Source organism: Fonsecaea erecta, assembly GCF_001651985.1.
Source record: "Fonsecaea erecta strain CBS 125763 chromosome Unknown Scaff10, whole genome shotgun sequence".
Taxonomy (NCBI): Eukaryota; Fungi; Ascomycota; class Eurotiomycetes; order Chaetothyriales; family Herpotrichiellaceae; genus Fonsecaea; species Fonsecaea erecta.
Window position 1 is genome coordinate 889,550 of NW_017387253.1, and position 18,640 is coordinate 908,189.

At 54.0% G+C, this 18,640-nt stretch overlaps 7 protein-coding genes across 7 annotated transcripts; 3 read left to right on the top strand and 4 right to left on the bottom strand.

The window, feature by feature from the left end:
* Positions 1-744: 744 nt before the first annotated feature.
* On the top strand, positions 745-2,507 carry AYL99_10025 (hypothetical protein; the record flags this gene model as incomplete). Its single annotated transcript, XM_018841531.1, has 2 exons — positions 745-1,380; positions 1,449-2,507. The coding sequence occupies 2 exons, from the start codon at positions 745-747 to the stop codon at positions 2,505-2,507; spliced, it is 1,695 nt and encodes a 564-aa protein (XP_018689240.1).
* A 215-nt stretch (positions 2,508-2,722) lies between these two features.
* AYL99_10026 (hypothetical protein) lies at positions 2,723-3,584 on the bottom strand (the record flags this gene model as incomplete). Its single annotated transcript, XM_018841532.1, has 2 exons — positions 2,723-2,866; positions 2,940-3,584. The coding sequence occupies 2 exons, from the start codon at positions 3,582-3,584 to the stop codon at positions 2,723-2,725; spliced, it is 789 nt and encodes a 262-aa protein (XP_018689241.1).
* A 558-nt stretch (positions 3,585-4,142) lies between these two features.
* Positions 4,143-5,427, top strand: AYL99_10027 (hypothetical protein; the record flags this gene model as incomplete). Its single annotated transcript, XM_018841533.1, has 2 exons — positions 4,143-4,152; positions 4,217-5,427. 2 exons carry the CDS (start codon positions 4,143-4,145, stop codon positions 5,425-5,427), a joined length of 1,221 nt encoding a protein of 406 aa, XP_018689242.1.
* A 1,418-nt stretch (positions 5,428-6,845) lies between these two features.
* On the bottom strand, positions 6,846-8,794 carry AYL99_10028 (hypothetical protein; the record flags this gene model as incomplete). The annotated part of the gene is made up of 2 exons (XM_018841534.1): positions 6,846-7,449; positions 7,509-8,794. 2 exons carry the CDS (start codon positions 8,792-8,794, stop codon positions 6,846-6,848), a joined length of 1,890 nt encoding a protein of 629 aa, XP_018689243.1.
* Positions 8,795-9,223: 429 nt separating this feature from the next.
* Positions 9,224-10,302, bottom strand: AYL99_10029 (versiconal hemiacetal acetate reductase; the record flags this gene model as incomplete). Its single annotated transcript, XM_018841535.1, has 2 exons — positions 9,224-10,193; positions 10,250-10,302. The coding sequence occupies 2 exons, from the start codon at positions 10,300-10,302 to the stop codon at positions 9,224-9,226; spliced, it is 1,023 nt and encodes a 340-aa protein (XP_018689244.1).
* Positions 10,303-11,372: 1,070 nt separating this feature from the next.
* Positions 11,373-12,344, bottom strand: AYL99_10030 (hypothetical protein; the record flags this gene model as incomplete). The annotated part of the gene is made up of 2 exons (XM_018841536.1): positions 11,373-12,229; positions 12,290-12,344. 2 exons carry the CDS (start codon positions 12,342-12,344, stop codon positions 11,373-11,375), a joined length of 912 nt encoding a protein of 303 aa, XP_018689245.1.
* Positions 12,345-13,927: 1,583 nt separating this feature from the next.
* AYL99_10031 (hypothetical protein) lies at positions 13,928-17,712 on the top strand (the record flags this gene model as incomplete). Its single annotated transcript, XM_018841537.1, has 6 exons — positions 13,928-14,306; positions 14,354-14,887; positions 14,939-15,050; positions 16,013-16,777; positions 16,859-17,303; positions 17,494-17,712. The coding sequence occupies 6 exons, from the start codon at positions 13,928-13,930 to the stop codon at positions 17,710-17,712; spliced, it is 2,454 nt and encodes an 817-aa protein (XP_018689246.1).
* Between the last annotated feature and the right edge of the window lie 928 nt (positions 17,713-18,640).

The window sequence follows — 18,640 nt, forward strand, 5'->3', positions numbered from 1 at the left end:
CAGAAGCAAGCCACTGGGCTTGGAAAGTCCGGGGCTCGCTCACCGCAGCGCCTATCGCTAGGCACTAGCCACCTAGAACGAGGTACCACCAGGACTCCTCACGGGCTGTGGCCTTCTCCGCTGTGGGATTCTTTGATATTTCGCTCCCGTTCCGTCGCCTTCATCACCATGCATGAGCCCCATGAGTTCATCAACGATATAGAGAGGAACATAGAAAATGATAATGCCCTAACCTCGACTCCGGGGGATTCAATTCTTGAACGCTTTTCGTCTCATGATTCAGCCCATTCCTCGTTCCTTGCCACCCGGGAAATTCCACACCCGCGCCCTACCGCTTCAAGTGTGTGCCTGGTACCTGAATTGAGGACACTTGCCACCCTTTTTCAGCACCGATCTCACTTCCATTCATCAGAGGTAAACCCGATTCGAGGACTTCCGACCCCTGTGAAAAGACCAATTCCTCCTTGTCAGCTTCGAAGCCTAACCAAGCCCGAGATTTGCTTCCAAGAAAAGCTGCTGACGTTTGGCTGTGTCACTTGTCCGCTGCTCGTCATCCCCGTCACTTTCAGATCGATCTCCTTACCCCCTCACCGTACCGAAATCTTGTTCGGGAGAAACCGTGTACGGGGTAAAAGGCCACGAAGTTGGCTGCAAGTGATATAATCTCTTTCACACTTCCTTACTCCTCCTGCTTTGTGTCTGTTCTTTCCCCGAAGAAGACCTGTTCTCGAGAGCATCACCATCATGAATTGCCCCTCACGCACCGACGACACCGAAGCTCATCCGGACTGGAACCAGAATCCGCAAGCCCTGAGCTCGGACCTGACCACCAGGGCGGACCTCAATGGGATTGTGAATCTCAGAGAAGAGCGAGCCACAGAATCGAGTCCGAATAATGAAACGCAGGAAGACATTCGGATTAGGCCTATTGACAGTCCAGAGTCAATCTCCGGTGGCTTCAAGTCACCCACCGCTGTCAAGGTTGATCCGCAAGAGCAGCAGCGAGCGGCCCTTCAACAAACCCACCCACGACGATTTCAGTCTTTCCGCTCCCCGAGTGCCTTCGTGAGCAAGGCTCTAGTCACTGCACAGAAGTATGTGAAGTTCGTGGGTCCGGGATTCCTCATCGCCGTCGCCTACATCGATCCAGGAAACTATGCTACGGATGTCCAGGCAGGTGCGGCAACGAGATATGCTCTTTTGTTTATTATTCTCATGTCCAATCTGTTCGCCATCTTCTTGCAGTCTCTCTGCATCAAGCTGGGGAGCGTTACGGGCTTGAACTTGGCTGAAAATTGCCGGAAATATCTGCCCAAGTGGCTAACTATTGTCCTTTACTTGTTTGCGGAATCCGCCATCATCGCTACAGATATTGCAGAGGTAAGTCAAGTTCTGGAGCGAAAACAGCCCATTCCGTTGCTGCTTTTCTGACCACTTGATTCATCTAGGTCATTGGATCGGCAATAGCTCTAAATCTTCTGTTGCACATCCCGCTAGTTGCGGGATGTGCCATAACAATGGTGGACGTCCTGATTCTTCTCATTTTCTATCGTCCCAATGGCTCGATGATGCACCTGCGGCTGTTCGAGTATTTCGTCATGAGCCTTGTCCTCGGTGTCATGGTGTGCTTCTGCATACAGCTCTCCTACATTCAAGACACTACCATTGGAGAAGTATTCAAGGGATACCTTCCGTCTGCAGCAGTGGTCGAAGGGAACGGTGTCTACCTATCCTGTGGCATCATGGGAGCAACCGTCATGCCTCATTCTATCTTTTTGGGATCTGGCGTTGTGCAGCCGCGCCTAAAGCAATTCGATAGGCAGAATGGACACATCGCGATGGCGGCAGAGGAATCGGACAGCGAAGAGGAGAAATACGTGCCGTCCATCTATGCTATCCGAGCATGCCTCAAGTACTCGATCGTAGAGCTTGCTTTCTCACTCTTCACTTTCGCCTTGTTTATCAACTCGGCCATCCTCATCGTCTCCGGGGCGTCACTTTATCCGCAAACCGCGGCCACGCAGGCAGATCTCTTTGGCATCCACGACCTCCTCAGTAAGAACCTTTCCAAGGCAGCGGGCACTATCTTTGGCCTCGCTCTTCTGCTGTCGGGTACTTCTGCTGGCATCGTCTGCACCATGGCGGGTCAGATGGTGTCTGAGGGCATGCTGCACTGGACTGTGAAACCCTGGGTCCGCAGGCTCATCACCCGATCCATCAGCATCATCCCCAGCATCATCATTGCGGCGGCCGTGGGCAAAGAAGGCTTGAACTCGGCCTTGACTGCCAGTCAAGTGGTGCTGAGCGTCATCTTGCCATTTGTCACTGCTCCCCTCGTCTGGTTCACCTGTCGAAGCCAAATCATGACTGTGCGAACGGATACCACTGGAGAAGCTGTGAATATGCGGAATGGTTGGATTGTCACGATCCTTGCTGCAACTATCTGGCTTGTGCTAGTGGTGATGAATGTGGCTCTGCTGGTGCTTGTTGGTCTGGGAAAAGCATAGAGAAAAGAACGAAAGAGGTGTTGTTTCCGGTCGATGTGAAGCTGACATGGAGAAAGAAGGAGAAAGAAAAGATGACTATCCCCGTTCCACTGTCCCCTGGCTTCTCGGGAATTGAATGGAAACGTCAAGTCAGGAAATCGGGACACTTGATGTTACATGAAGGCCTGGAGTGTAGATAAACGACACAGTATAGATAAGCTTACGGCTACTTTTACTCAAGACGTCGCGGTTGTAGGAGAAGTTTCAACAGGGTGCTTCATCTTCTTCTTCGCTTCCTCGCTCAACTTGTCCGCCTCTTCTCTAGTAGATTCAGGCAACTGACCCAAATTGCCCAACTTGTCGAAGAACCATATACGAAACTGCATCAAAACTGAGTTAGCCTGGATGTTCCCATTCCCACAAGAGCAAGAAAATAAGGGAGACCACTCTTACCCCGTCAAACGGCGTGCCCATGCCGTGACTCGGCTCGCAGATGAAGATGAAGTAGATGAGGGTCGCGGTGATCAGCGTCTGCTGCAGCAACTTGATGGCCTTGTTCCACCTGGGGCGCGCCCACTTCAGGGCGGCTCTCCTCCGGTACGTCTTCTCGAAGTGGAATTGCTGCTTGGGGTCGAGGTTGCGGAAGTCGGGGGGCCACTTCTTGCGCGCACGGTACGGGTTGTTAGTCACGCGGAAAGGCGCGGGCTGGTACGACGCCGACGGCTTGGGCGCGATGCCCAGCAGGGAGAGGAACCACGTGTAGGGCGTCAGTCGGGTGCCGGGGATTTCGACGGGCGGTGGTGGTGAGGGCGGGGAGCGGGATCTCGGGTGGGCGTAGAGCGGTCGTGGGGTGGGGAGGGAGGAGAGAACGGAGGAGGAGGAAGGCGATGGGAAGGCATTGTCGTAGGATGTGTCCGGTTTGGACAACGATGCCGCTGGGGGAGGTGGTGCATGGCGGGTGAAGTTTGAGGGTGCGTAGGGCGACGGAGAGGAAGCAGCGTCGGTCGAAGAATGGCGGCTGGTTATCGGGACTAGGCACGAGCGCCGGCAATGGTGCATGAACAGCAGAGCGCGGGAGGCTCTCGCAGACACGGCCATCTTGGAGTGCGGCGATGGAAATATCGCACAGTGCTGGGCTTCAGAAGCAGGCACTGAGCATTGAGCTTGAACTTCTTTCTCTCCTCACGATGGGTCTGGAAGTAGAGGCGGAAGAATAGATTTTCCGAGCCAGTTGCTGTGGGCCTTTCACGTGCCACTCGTATCCCGTAATTATTGAGTCCCTGTAACAGTCCTATTAGGGGGCTCGGTATTAGGGCTCATTAGGCTCACTATGTAGGCTCATTAATAGGCCCCTGACCGGCGTGACCGGTGACCGAACCATGACTTCATCAACGCTGTTGCGCTGCAACAACCCACATGCCTCGGCATCGACACGCAAAACGAACGCATATGCTTCTTGATGAGGAAAGTCTAGAGGAATGGATTCAAAAGGTTACATACATGCCTTGTGACTTTCGGTGATCATAAATCAATTCTACTGTCCGTTCTCTCACTCATTTTCTCCTCTTCTTCTTCTTGACATCTTCATCTTAGGATTCTTTCACGTCTGTTTCTCTGGTACCTTGCTTTCTCCGTGAACTCGCTCTACAAGTCAGCATGTCTGCAGGTATGTCAGCCCGCCATCTTCAGGAGCCGTCTTCTTGTCGCTGACATGTGAAACTCTGGTACAGCTCAAGCCCGCCTCTCCCAGGTTTCCGGTCACCTCGGTGGCAGCAAGCAATCCATTCTCTCCAAATCCCCCGACGATGTCGTCGTGACCTGTGCCATCCGCACGCCCTTCACAAAGGGCGGTAGGGGTCTGCTCAAGGACACCGCCGCTGCCGACCTTCTGGCCCTTACCTTCAAGAACCTCCTTGAACGCTCCAAGATCGACCCCAAGCTTGTCGAGGACATCGCCACGGGTTGCGTGCTTGCTCCAGGAGGTGGTGCCACCGAATACCGTGCGGCGGCTTTGGTCGCAGGCTTCCCAGAGTCGACCGCAGTCAAGGCCCTGAACAGGCAATGCTCCTCCGGTCTACAGGCATGCGTGGACATTGCCAATGCAATCCGCGCTGGCATGATCGACATTGGCATCGGCTCTGGCGTCGAGAGCATGTCTTCCCAATACGGCCCCGGTGCGGTCACTGAATTCTCGGATCTGCTGGAAAACCACATGCAAGCCGCCAACTGCAAGGTCCCCATGGGTGTCCTCTCCGAGCAGATGGCCAAGGACCGCAAGATTTCCCGTGCAGACCAGGATGCCTTTGCTGCTGCTTCATACCAAAAGGCCCTGAAAGCTCAACAGGCCGGTCTCTTCGACGAGGAGATCGCCCCCATCACTGTCAAATACACCGATCCCAAGACCGAGGAAGAAAAGACCGTGACTGTCACGAAAGACGACGGCGTGAGACCTGGAATCACCGCGGAGTCCTTGGGCAAGATCCGTCCCGCCTTCGCGAAGGACGGCTCCATCCACGCTGGCAACGCTTCACAGATCTCCGACGGCGCTGCGGCTGTCCTGCTCATGAAACGCAGCACCGCTGAGCGGCTGGGCCAACCCATCCTGGGCAAGTTCGTGTCATCATCGGTGGTCGGTGTTCCGCCTTTACTCATGGGCATCGGACCTTGGAAAGCTATTCCCGTGGCGCTCGAGAAGGCCGGCATTTCCAAGGACGACGTGGACATCTACGAGATTAATGAGGCATTTGCCAGCCAGTGCGTCTGGTGCGTCAAAGAACTCGGCCTGCCTTTCGAGAAAGTCAACCCCAAGGGTGGCGCCATCGCTTTTGGCCACCCTCTAGGCTGCACCGGCGCCAGACAGGTGAGCACCCTCTTCACGGAACTGAAGAGGACGGGCAAGAAGATTGGCGTGACGAGCATGTGTGTGGGCACGGGAATGTGAGTATTTGGTTCTTTCCCCTCTTTTCTTGCTTCTCGCTTCTATCGCGTCGCTAGTTCTCTCGCTAACAAACTTCCCTTTTTTTTTACACACACAGGGGCATGGCTGCCGTTTGGGTTGTGGAGTAAGAGCAAAGAAAAGGAAAGGAAAAAGGGAATATAAACAATAGAATCCGGTTCACGCAAAACACACCTCTTACAAGCTGCTTTTGGGATGGGATGACGGAAGACAAAAAAGAACATGTACGTATGTGCATGGATGATGTCGCTGCATGACCTGCGCACACGTCCTTGGACCCTTTTTTGGCCACCATTCCACCTCCCAGAATCGTTGCTTCCGGGAGTGCTGTTCCACCATATCCTCCCTCCCCCGTCTCTCTACGACGGTGTACAGTATTCATGATTGCCACAGTGTGTTGTGCGTATCATGGCTGTGCTGGACTGGACTGGACTGGACAAGGAGTGTTGTTCTGAATTTACAGGGGCGGGATTCGATAGACTTGCCTGGACACATCTATCCATCCATCCATGTCATGTCATGTCATGTAACGTGCTCAATGTAGGAAGGAATACCCACCAACTAATCAATCAATCAGTTGAATTGCTCAAACCGGGTCCAGTACGACAGATCATACGAGGAAATGTACTTACTGTACACCACCACTCCGTACTTCCCAACGACATAAACACCAACACCAACGACGGCAGAGGACAGTACACACACACATGACCACCGTCAATCTCGTATTGAGGAAGAGGGATATCGCAGGAGATACGATATATATGTATCACGTGGCTCTAGCACGGTCACTCCGTGATTCGAATCGCAGTTTGTTCTGAGCTAGCTATGTGAGAGCTATGTGTGTGTGTATGTGAGCCATCTGAGGTGATTCGTTTTTGTGAGGAATCTGTGCTTTCTGAACGAGCCGCGTGTTTTCGCTCACCTCACCTCGCTGTCAACTGGAAGGTGTCGATCAAATCCTAGCCTTTATCCTGGCCCAAGCTTCAGCCGAGCTCATTCACTGTGTCAAACCCTCGTAATTTCTCTGTTTTTCCGCTGTTAGAATGAATCCGCTTTAGCTCTCAGCGATTGAATCCTTTCGTTCAACCCATATTACCAGCTAATCAGCCATTCGTTCGCTCGCTCGCATTCCATCGTCCTCGGTATCCATGTCCTGCTTGCTGAACAGCCCAAGATCGTTTGCTTGATTTCATACCTCTCAGCTCATCGTCACTTCAACCCGACCAGCCATTGCCTCTCGTCAGCCACATGGTCGACTTCCACGTCCGAACTCCGATCGCGAGGATCCAAACAACAAGCAATCCGTGTCTTCTTTCTGTCACTCTCTCGTATCTCGTCCTGACTTGTGGTGTTAAATTCACCTGCTCGTGCAATGACGGTGACTCTGCGTCTCTGTACACTCAAGCCTGGTGCACCTTCAACTGCCCATCCGACCTCAAGCCGGCCATCAACGCTCTCAAGTCGCCACTCACCTGCGTAATGCTCTGGGGGCTATTGACATCGTCCAAGCACGAGAGCGAAGTGAAGAGTGCTTCAGCCTCCGTCTCGTTAGAGTCGTAGTGGCGTCTGCCCCGGGCGCTGAACGCATTGACAGACTCGCCCATGGGCCAGGATGAAAGTGACAGGGAACGGGAGCTGGAGGCGTACCCTTCCTCGTCACTCTCGCCTCCCCGAATCTCTTCGTTGCTGTCTTGGCCCTCGGCGTCTGCATCAACCGCTGCAGCCACATCCTTCAAGGTAAGCGACTGAGCGTGTGGCACCTCAAAAACTTCGGTGATCTCAATCCACGTCTTGACTGTGCGCTTCTCGCCGTGGTCGTCAACCTCGCGCTTGACAGAGTGTTGGTGACGAACGCTGCCGTAAGTGGTGATTTTGCTGACGTGCTCCGGGAGGTCGAGGCGTGAGAGCTTCAATTGGATATTGCGCAGCGACGACTTGGACCTCCGTTCGACGTGGGAGACACTCGAGGCCGAGGCTGAGGATGCCTCATGCTCGGCTCTGGCTCTGCAATCTCCATGTCTCCACCTCTTTTCATCTGCGAACGCACCTCCTCACTTCCAGACGCAGCCGCTAGCATACTGTTGGCTCTGCTTCTCATATCCGAGATCCCGAAATTTCTCTCTTGGCCTCTGGCCCATTTCTCTGCAAGCTCCGCATCCTCACGGCTGGCCAAATCAACCGTGTATTCGTTGAGCAACAAGCGCGCTGTTCCCCCTCTCGCAACCTTCGCAGCCATAAGGTCCATCTTGATGGCACGGGTTTCCTTTTCGAACGTCTTTGGGTCTGCGGCGTGCTGGAGGCGATACTGTTCGACCAGCTGTTGTACAGACATAGGGTGGGTGTTCGGAAGTGTAGGCATCGACAGAGCCGCTGCCACCGACTTCGTCCTGTGGAAAATAGTTTCAGGGGGGGTTGGGGGTGGAGGTATCAGGTGGCGGCGCGGAGGATTGGGGATATTGTGGACAGCAAACGTCCCGTAAGATTGAAAACCGGTGTCAGGTGCGGCAGCATCATCATCAACTTTCTTCACTTTCTTTGTCCTGATGGACTTGTTCCTCGTGGCGTCATTGCTCTCGTCCAACTCGCTGTCTTTGCCTTTGCCTTTGGCTTTCTTTGCGTCCTTCAGGGCCTCACGCCAAAGGTTGATCAACTCGCGTGCTTCATCGCTCGCCTCGATCCTGCTGGTAGGGCCCCAACTGACTTTCTGCACCGGATCGGTAGTCGTAGTGACCGCCGTACCACCAGGGAGGGGGCATTGGACAGACATGATGGGGACGCGTTCAGAATCCCAGGATTGGGTAAGTCCACTGTGATCTCCATAACCAACTCGCTTATCTCCCTTGCGATCTTTGTGCATGTAGACTGGAACTCTCATCCCGGGAAAGACGGCTTTGTGATATTTGTTGCTGGTAGTTTTGCTGCTACGGTCAACCTTGGTGGGATCTCCACAGCGTCCGCGTCCGCCCGATTTGGTACTTCCCTCGCGGTCTCTCACGGAGTTGAGGGGGAATGAGTGGCCATAAGGAGGAGAACCGGGAGAGTCGGCTAAGCTGCGACCTCTGACAGGTGTGCTTACTGCGGGAAGACCAGGGTAGAGGGCTGAATAGCTATAAGGAAGCAGATCGGGAGAGTTAGCCAAGCTACGACCTTCCACGGGTGTGCTTATCACGGGAAGACCATCGTCGAGGGCTGAATAGCCACGAGGAGGCAGACCGGGAGAGTTAGCCAAGCTGTGACCTCCGACAGGTGTGCTTGTCGCGGCAAGACCAGCCTCGGAACCCTGCTGCGAGCCATCTAACAAATCGTCCGAGGGCGGATTCCAGACAGGGACAGGACGCGGCTTTGCCATCTTTGAGATAGTACCGGAGGCGCGGCGGTCTGGGAGGAGACTGAGAGTGCGGATCGACGTCGGTCAACGCGCTTAGCAGGTGTCGTTCGATGAACAAAGGGTGTAGAAGGATGGCGCGGGATGGAGGAAGCACAATGTCACTGGAGATTGATCGGTTGGTGGCGCAGGTCTTGAAGCTGGAAGTGAAAGAAAAGTGAAGAACAATACAAACTGAGATTTCGTGAAGCCGCGACTTCACCGCCGCAGGGCAAGAACGTGATGCCGCGCCAAGCGCAATAGACTGGATTCAACGTACCGGACTCACAGGGAAATGGACTGAGATGGACGTCTTGCTGGTCAGAGTCTTTGATCAACAGGGACGCTGTATGTCTTCTACGTTGGCGTGTCACTTACCACCATCTCCGTGTCCATCCCCCGGTCAATAGCCGGTCAGTAGCCTTGCTTCTTCTTAGGCATGTATGGCTCCTCGAGGTATTTGATATCCTCATCACTGAGCTTGATCTTGCAAGCCTCGACGGCCTCATCCATCCGCTCCTTCTTGTTCAAGCCCACGATCGGACAGACGTCCTTCTTGCTCAGGCACCAAGCGATGGCAATCTGGGCCATGGTCTTGCCCATCTTCTTGGCCACCTCCTCGACCCGTCCCACGATCTCTTCGTCCACTTTGTCCTCTCTCGACCGAATCTGGGCCTGGAGGTAGTTGTCGGTCTTCTCACGAAGGGTGTCTCGGTTGTTGAAGGGGCGTGTCAAGGCTCCACGCGCCACAGGCGACCACGGCACCAGACCGACGCCCGTGTGGTTGCAGTAGGGAATCATCTCGTGCTCTTCCTCCCGGTAAAGCAAGTTGTAATAGTTCTGCATCGAGATGAACTTGTGCCACCCGTGCTTGTCGGCGACGTTCTGCAGTTCCTGGAACTCCCAGGCGGCCATGCTGGAGGCGCCAATGTAGCGGACCTTGCCGGATTCAACAACATCATTGAGGGCTCTCATGATCTCTTCGCGAGGCACCGAGCGATCCAGGCGATGAATCTGGAGGACGTCGATGTACGTCCCCAGTCGTGCAACACTCTTGTCCACGGCATCGAGAATGTGTTTGCGGCTGAGGCCCATTTGGTTCAGCATGTCCCCATCGTTGATGGTGACGGCACTGACCGGGTTTGAAGGTTTGTCAGGTGTCACGCCGAAGTAGCATTTGCTCAGGATCACGAGGCGTTCTCGTGGAATATTGTATTTCTTGATGGCCTTGCCGATGATCTCCTCGGATCGACCGTGGCTGTACACGTCGGCCGTGTCCCAGGTCCTGATGCCGACCTTGTAGGCATGTTCCAACAAAGGCAACGAGTCTTCTTCATTCAAGACCCAGCCTTGCCATTCTGGCATGCCGTAGGACATGGCTCCTCTGGTCCGTGCGGTTTAGCATGGCGAAATCACACCAACACCATCGACTCGACTTACAGGATGACCTTGGAGACTTTGAGCCCGCTCCTGCCGAGATATTGATATTCCATCTTTGGCGTTTGAGATAACCCAAAAGAGCTGGTGGAATATGAACGAGATGGCGCACGCTGTTTGAGATGTACTCAAGGGCCGTGATGCGACAGCAGGTCAGTTGCACTTTGCTTCCTCCTCTTTCCCTGTTGCTTGAGCTGGATTGAGAGCACTCTTTTATACATCGAGCTCCAGGGCGACAGGGACGGAGGGCGCTCTTGGGGATTGAGCTCTGTGCTGTTGCCAGACATTGGTCGCGTCGGTGAGTGTTGATGGAGCTGACATTATCTCCAGCTGTCTCCAGGAGATGCCAGGGCTCAATGCCTCGAAGAAGCGAATCATCTCGACGTCATGATCGGACCTAAAGATTCAGCACGGAGAATCCTCTTTATCACCGAAGGTGGTGGCTATTGTCAAGCAAACTGAATCATGGCCGCGCCCATGTCGACGCTTTCCACGGTTTGTCTCCGTTCTCGGCGCGGCCGCCGCGGCCGCAGGACAGACACCGCATGCCTCCTGTCTGTGTATTTTGTCTCCCTGCCTTCTTGGGTATTCGATGAGCACAGTACCATAGAAGCTTCTGAGAACAACACGTTCACATGTCGGCTACGGTCACGGAAATGTTCCGACCAATTCTCGAAAGGGAAGCAGCCTTATGGACGACACTAATAAGCACGGCAATTCTTGGGCTCAAGGCAGTGGGGAACGCGGTCAACGTCCGGAGATGGAAGGAGTCCTTGGTAGGCATCGTCCCGCCGCTGCCGAAGGCTAGTGATTCTTATTGTCGCTCTGTGCAGGAACACCATCGTGCTGGAGTGTCGGATCAGATGGATTTGTTTCGTACGTGGGTCATTGAACAAATGGTATGTGTTTAGTGATACTCGTTTGATTTCTTGGAAGGTCTTCTTTTCCAACAGAGGTAAATGCGAGACAAAAGGCTCCAACACACGCCCTTGCTCCTCTAAAGAAAGCCCATCGCTATGAACACTGATTTCTTGTTGAATCATACCAAGAATGCCCTTGCCTGTCACCACTACCTGCGTGGGGTTATGCAGATCATCATTATCATTGTCTTCGATGGTCGTAAGAATCATGCCATGTACTCCCTCACCGCGGCAATACCTCTCCTCTTCTTTGCTCCCCCTTCCAACGCCTTGGCCGCAGTGTCATTCGGCTGGGCATCACCAAACCCACATCCCCCGTCTCTCGTCTGAGCGATGATTGCCCCTGCGCACTTTCCAGTGTTGAATCCACAGCAGCCCGACGCACAGTCTGCGTCACTGAAACATTGCCCAGTGATGAATTGCGAACCATTGGCTTTGCCCACGTTTTGAGAGCCCGGGATGGTGGTGTCGATGGGTGGATTCGAGCCACTGGTTCCTGATCCGGAGGAAGAGGAGCCAGATGTTCCGGTGCCGGAAGAGGCCGTGCTCGCGGGAGCCGGTGCAGAAGAGGCAGCCGAAGTGGGTTGTTCTCCACGGAGCAGTTGTGCAGCGTTGTCGTTGGGCTGAGCATTGCCGAATCCACAGCCGCCATCTCGCTCCTGGGCGACAATGGCTCCCGCACACAGACCCGTGTTGAAGCCGCAACAGCCCGAGGCACAGTCCGCGTCACTCGTGCATGGCCCCGTGATGAATTGCGTTCCGGTCCCGACGTTGCCGTTGTTGGAACCCGAGGCAGCGGCAGTGGTGGCTGCGGGGGCAGGGGCTGCCGTCGCTGGGGAGGTTGCTCCCGCTGCCGCAGCCGACTGTGAGCTGAAGAAGGCTTGAGCGGCGATGTCGTTGGGCTGTGCGTCACCAAAACCACATCCTCCGTCGCGTGTCTGGGCTATGACGGGGCCGGCACACAGACCGCTGTTGAAGCCACAGCAGCTGGATGCACAATCGGCATCGCTCGTGCAGGGACCAGTGATGAACTGTGTGCCTTGGCCAAGGACCAGGAGTGCCACTGTGCCGTCCACTGTCAGCACATGTTTCGATGGCGAGACTTGATTGAGAGAAGACTTACAGTTGAGTACTAAGAGTACCAGAGAAGAGGATCTTGAAGGAGTGTTGGTCATCATTTTGAATATAACGTCGCTGAACTGAACCGGCAGTTGCTTTGGAATGGAATGAGTGTGAAATGTTGTCACAAAAGATGAACGACACAAGAGCGGGCTGAAGGAGAGACTGAACGTTGTTGATGGATCAAGAGAACGAAGAGCTGCGAGGTGCAGCGTGTTGTATTTGAATACATCGATCACCAGGCATCAAGGACGCAACCTACCCAGGGAAACCCCTTTTCCATTAGCAAATGGAATCTAGTTCGGTGAGCATCCAAATACCATGAGGCTGGATGGAACACCTCACAATCTCCAATGAAGTACTGGTGGGCAATGCAACCTCAATCCAATGGACAACCAAATCAACGAAGAAGAGGTTGGGGGGTCAAACAGCGGCCGGCAAGGCTGCGACGGTGGATAAGGGGAGCTTGTTCCAGCATCCAAGGGGCATGCGGGGATCAGTCTGGCGATTGGCTGCTTCGGGCATTTCTGAGGCACCAATCGTAGCACCTTGAGGCCCTGTCTGAAGTCGAGTTTCACTTTGTCCACAAACAATAGTAGTCTTGGGAAGAGCATCCACACAAGGGGGGTACGGTGGCTGGGGAGGTACGGGGCACAGTAGAAGGTCATGATGATAATCGCTCGTGGCCATCCTGGGGACCAGTGTATCCCCTTTGGCACAGCGCGTCGTAAAACAGTCGACGCATTCGGGGTGCACGATACACGTCAAGCTGCCTTTTTATCACCAGTGCAGGCGTTTCATCAAAGACCGTGAGGAGGTACCATGTTCCCTCGCCAATCGATCGACCAACCCTGCTGTTAGATGAAGCGAGTTGAAGCGATCAACATGTTTCTAGGTATTCGGTACAGTGAGTGCTCAAACTGAGTTCCAGGCGGTGCAGGTGATGATAATTGGTGCCAAATGACTATTGGCGGGCCTAGTTATGCCTAGTTATGCCCAAGTCACCACTGGTTAGGCTCTAGTCTTGGCAAACGGGGCTCAAGGACCGACTACCTCGTAATCCCGAGTACGAGCGAGCGAGGTACTCGCACCCAACTCGTAGGGACTTTCTGGCTTTCTGTCAAATTTTACCATACACTTAATAACACGACCAGACCTTGTGCGAACACCCCGGTGCTTCTGATTCTAAGCAGCATCAAACCACCATCATGCTGCAGAACAGTGTAATAACAAGCTGGTAACATGCCATGACTTGGACACCGTACTCGGTTCCTATGGGGTGAAGCCCTCAGCCCAGCTGCAAATCGTTCCCAAGTTCATATCCCCAAGTGCCGTCCAAGCTGCGGTATAGGAAGGAGTTTGACGTATGTTAACGCCGTCGATATTTCTGGCCAGACTCTGCAATCAACTCTATCACATGAAGATTGGGCCGTTCGTGATCTTCTCAATGTTCCACTGAGGCTGGAATTTCCCAACTCACGGACATGTGCACACTATGCGATAACCTAGCATTCTCGGCGCCTTTGCTGTCCTCATTCGTTTCGCGGTCTTGTCCGATCGAGGCTGGACATGTTGGATAAATGAAGCGTGTGCCCTTGCCAGGCGACGATGGCCGCGGACATCGTGTACCATATTCCTGACGATGGATATCATTAGGACCAGCGCCGACGGCTACCAAGAAATCAGGACCGGGTTAGGATGGCGAAGGGTGCTCTCTCCAGCCAGCACCGAGGCCACATTCAGCCTTCCCGTCATTGACATTGGTGATATGGGCCATCCCGATCGAGAACGTCGAAGGTCCGTGGCGCGAGAGGTATGCCATGCTGCAGCCAATGTGGGTTTTTTCTATGTCAGCAACCATGGCGTCCCAACCAGGGTGATCGAATCCATCTTATCAGAGACCAAACGCTTCTTTCACGACCTGAGTCTCGAAGAGAAAATGGAGTATGACACAGAAAAGCACGAGCACTACTACGGCTACTATCCGATCAATCTTGACCCCAATCTGCCTGCAGGAGCAAGTATGTCCCAACACAACCCCAGTCTTAGCATGCCTCACACTCTATAGAATTGAATGAAGGCATCAACTATGGGTATGAACCCTCAATCGACCCCGGAGCCGCTACCTCGGACAACAATGGCGACAACTGGTGGCCTACAGAGAAGCGTCTCCCTGGCTACGAAAAGAATGTCAAGGAGTATATGTGTCATGTTCTCGCGTTAAGTCGAGCTCTGCTTCGGATGTTTGCACTTGGCCTCAATCTGGACGAGCACTCGTTCGACCACCTCGCTACGAGACCATACTCCATTCTGAAGATGGCACATTATCCTGGAAATCTTTCTGGGACAGATGAACCGTCATCAATCCGGCCCCATACAGACTACGAGCTTTTGACCATTCTCTTACAGGACGACATTCCCTCACTCGAGGTCTTGTCCAATACTGGGCAGTGGATACAGGCGAAACCCATCCCAGGGACATTTGTGGTCAACATTGGAGATTCCATGGCGATGCTGACGAATGGCCTCTTTGTCTCCACCATGCACAGGGTGCTCAACCTCTCAAGGCGAGATCGCTATTCGGTCCCATTCTTTCTGGGCGGTCAGTATCCTCCATGAGTCCACCCTCTACTGCGTGCTGATTTCATGACAGCCAACCAAGAGGCCGAGTTGAAGGCTCTTGAGCAATTCGTCACGTCTGATCAGCCGCCCAAGTTCCAACCCATAACTTCAGGGGAATACGTTCGTCGATCCTTGCAAGCAGTGTATGCAAAACCGAACATAGAGATTATCCGGGAGACAATCGAACTGCAGGGATAAGGACGCACTTGAGACGCACGCCTATTTAAGCTCTGCGGATACTCAGCGCTTTACACCATCTCCGCTTCTGTCGTCTTCCACGCATGAACTTGCCAGAACCGGGGCGAACTGTATTGTTGTGTCTTGTGAAAGAGCCGCCTCGCTGCTTCGAGCCATCTGGAAGGACTGGGAGACTCTGATGGCGTATGCTTACACATCAATATCTCACGGACTGAAGCTCCGAGACCGATACTGCCATGACCGTCAGCAGCTGTTGGTCGCATAAACTCAGGCCATCACCGATCTTGATGTTCTAACCCTGAAGGTGCTTGGTGTTAATGGGGATCGATTAATCTCTCTCTATTAACTGAACAGATCAAACAATGTTAAAGGTAGATTCGCACCCGAATTCGATAGGGAACGCGGACGGAACAGGGTGCTCTCATGGCCTTGGTCTGCATGGTCTGGCGTCGCGTTTGCTGGCCTCTGTGCTTCGACATGAAACACCAGTAAGCCCAGGTCTCGGACCGGTCCGCCCTCTACTCTTCCTGGACAAATTTGCGTATTCTCTTGTTTCCCGGCAGCCGAGATGGGAATGCTTGTGGTTAGTTGCTGCTGTGTATACGCATTCTTCTAGCGCAGGATGCCTTACATTTGAACGTTTACGACTCTCACAAGCCAAGCACGTCGGATCTTAAAGTCCTCGCAGCATCGTCTGAGACAATGCAACCTCTACTTGACTTGCTGTTCTAAAAGCCCGCCCCCTTCGACACGCTGGGAGCGGGATTTTCGGGCAAGCATCCACGGCCACCCCTCCAAACAGTCCAGTTACCGTTCGGGAGAAAATAGCGCAAATCGATGCCACAGCTACAGATCAGCTCAATGGCGTACCTGCACGATTCGGGGGCGTAGCTGCTCAACATGCCAGGAAGATCCAGCAGAAGTACGATGAAGAACAGCAGAAGCGAAGACGACCGGACGGCGATGCGCAGTACGTTGATCTGGCACTGTCAGAGCAGTTCAAGCACTATCGAGAAGGCTCCTGGTTGGATGGACGCTCCGAAACGGTGACCATCGGTGACGGCGAACACATCAAATATCTTATCCTGGGAGCGGGATGCGGCGGTCTTCTCTTCGCCACCAAGCTCATCAAGGCAGGCATATCAGTGTCCGAGATCCGTATCGTCAACTCTGCAGGAAGTGTGGGAGGAACGTGGCATTACAACCGCTATCCGGGGCTGATGTGCGATATCGAGTCATACTGCTATCTTCCCCTTTCTGAAGAGACGGATTACATTCCGAAACACAAGTATGCGTACGGCTACGAGTTCAGGGCGTACCTGAACGCCGTCGCAGACAGATATCGACTCTCGAAAACGGCAATGTTCCGGATCACAATCAACAGCCTCCTCTGGGACGACTCGAGCTGCCAGTGGAAAGTCGGCATGACCAAGAAACGCAAGTCAGGCCCTGAACTGAAGATTGAAGCGACTGTGGATTTTGCCATTGCTGCGTCTAAATTCATTCTATATCCAAAACTTCCTACCGTTTCTGGGGTCGAGAACTTCAACGGCACCTCATTCCACACATCGCGCTGGAATTACTCTGTTACTGGCGGCTCTGAAGACAACCCCATCCTTGACAACCTCTCTGGCAAACGGGTGGGCATTATTGGTCAAGGTGCCACGGCAGTGTAGGTGGTTTCGCACCTCGCCAAACACGCCGGTCATCTCGTTGTGTTTCAACGGACTTCGTCCTCCGTCGACATACGCAGCCAGCGCCCTACTAACAAGTACACATGGAAATCTACCGTCGCCTCCCATCCTGGCTGGTGGAAAGAGCGGAATCTTAATTTGGCGGTCCACCTTTCAGGCGCACCTCCGCCTGCCGACCTCGACCTTGTCAATGATAAGTGGAGTACCTACCTCTCATGCCGTGGCCTGCTTGGAGGCACCGATCCGCCGTCTTCAGTGGATGAGATTCCGACCTTTGTGGCACATCAGTACGCTCTGGACCTGCCTCGCGCCGAACGAATCCGCCAGCGGGTCGACGAGATCGTGGAGGACAAAAGGAGTGCCAAGACCCTCAAGCACCGGTACAGCACTTGGTGCAAGCGACCAACATTCCATGACTATTTACCATGCTTCAATCTCCCAAACGTCGAGCTTGTTGACACGGATGGAAAGGGTGCTGATCGGCTGACGGCCACGGGAGCGGTTGTAGGCGACAAGGAGTGTCCATTGGACATCCTGATCTTTAGGACCGGCTTCCGGGCCCCTGGAATTGGCAGCCCTGCTTTTCGTGCCGGCATGATAAGTTCACGCTCTCTTTTGGTGGTCTACTCTGGTCTTGGCCAAGCCGCTCGCATCAGCTCATCGTTTCCTGTTCTGGGCTAACAGAAATCCATAGAAAATCACGGGCAGGAACGGTAAAGACATGGATGCAAAGTGGGAAGAAGCCGTGGCCATGCTGCACGGGACCGTGACGCACGATTTCTCGAACTTTTTCATGCCGGGCCCTTTCCACGCAGCTGCAACAGGGAATCAGAATTCCGTGCTCGACATCATGTCCAATCACGTGGCCCAGGTTATCACCCAGGCTCAGACAAAGCATCGGGCCGGAAGATAGTCATCGAGCCGACGAAGGAAGCGGAAGAGAGGTGGTCCGAGGAAGTTGTCAAGAGGAGCGTGGCATTTGCGGGCATGGCGGGCTGTACGCCGGGATATCTCGATGGAGAAGGAATCCTGGACACACTGCCGATGGAAGTGAAGATGAAAGCTGCCCCGAACGGGGATCTGGGGCGAAGGCATCCAGCATTTTATGGAGACGCTGGAGGCTTGTGAAAAGGCTGGCCAGCTGGAAGGGTTGGATGTGAAGCCAGTTTCAGGTCACTGCAGAGAGACGTTTGTCCTGGGCGCCTGGTGGTCAGATCGGTGGATTGGAGCTTACTTAGAGTTACCCGTCTGTCCACTACCCACGCCGTCCACTATAGAAGGATGCTAGAGCCAGATAGAGCGGAGCATCGTCTCCGGAAGAATCTCTTTGCCCCGGCAAAAATGACGTGTCGGTCGCCAAGCAAAACTCGGCAGTCGGCGTCGAAGCCGCGACGTCGACACCGACGGCCGGTCCGACTTCCATCTTCATTTTCTCGTCTCGCGTGACCTTCGTGTGAATTGTTTTGCTTCATTGCTATTTTCATGGAGATAGACAGAAATGCCAGGCCGTGGTCGGCTGGGAAACGGGTTTCCCAGCTCCTGAAGAAGCCCAGAATCCATTGAACCGGCCCCCTCACCACGCTGAATGCTTCAGGGGAGGGACGTATGACACGACCGGAGCCGAATTAAGGCAGTTACGGCTCGTTCCAAAGCCGTCACGCCCGCTGAGGACGCTGGAAGACGAAAGCTACGCGGCCGTGGCCAAGGACTTCACTACCAGCGAATTCGATATCGTTCACTCACTTGGTCCGTGGGCCAGGACTGTCAGACGATGGAGGCATTGAGGAGGGACCAACAGAAAGCCCTTTCCTACGTTGATCCATGGGCTATGGGATGACGAA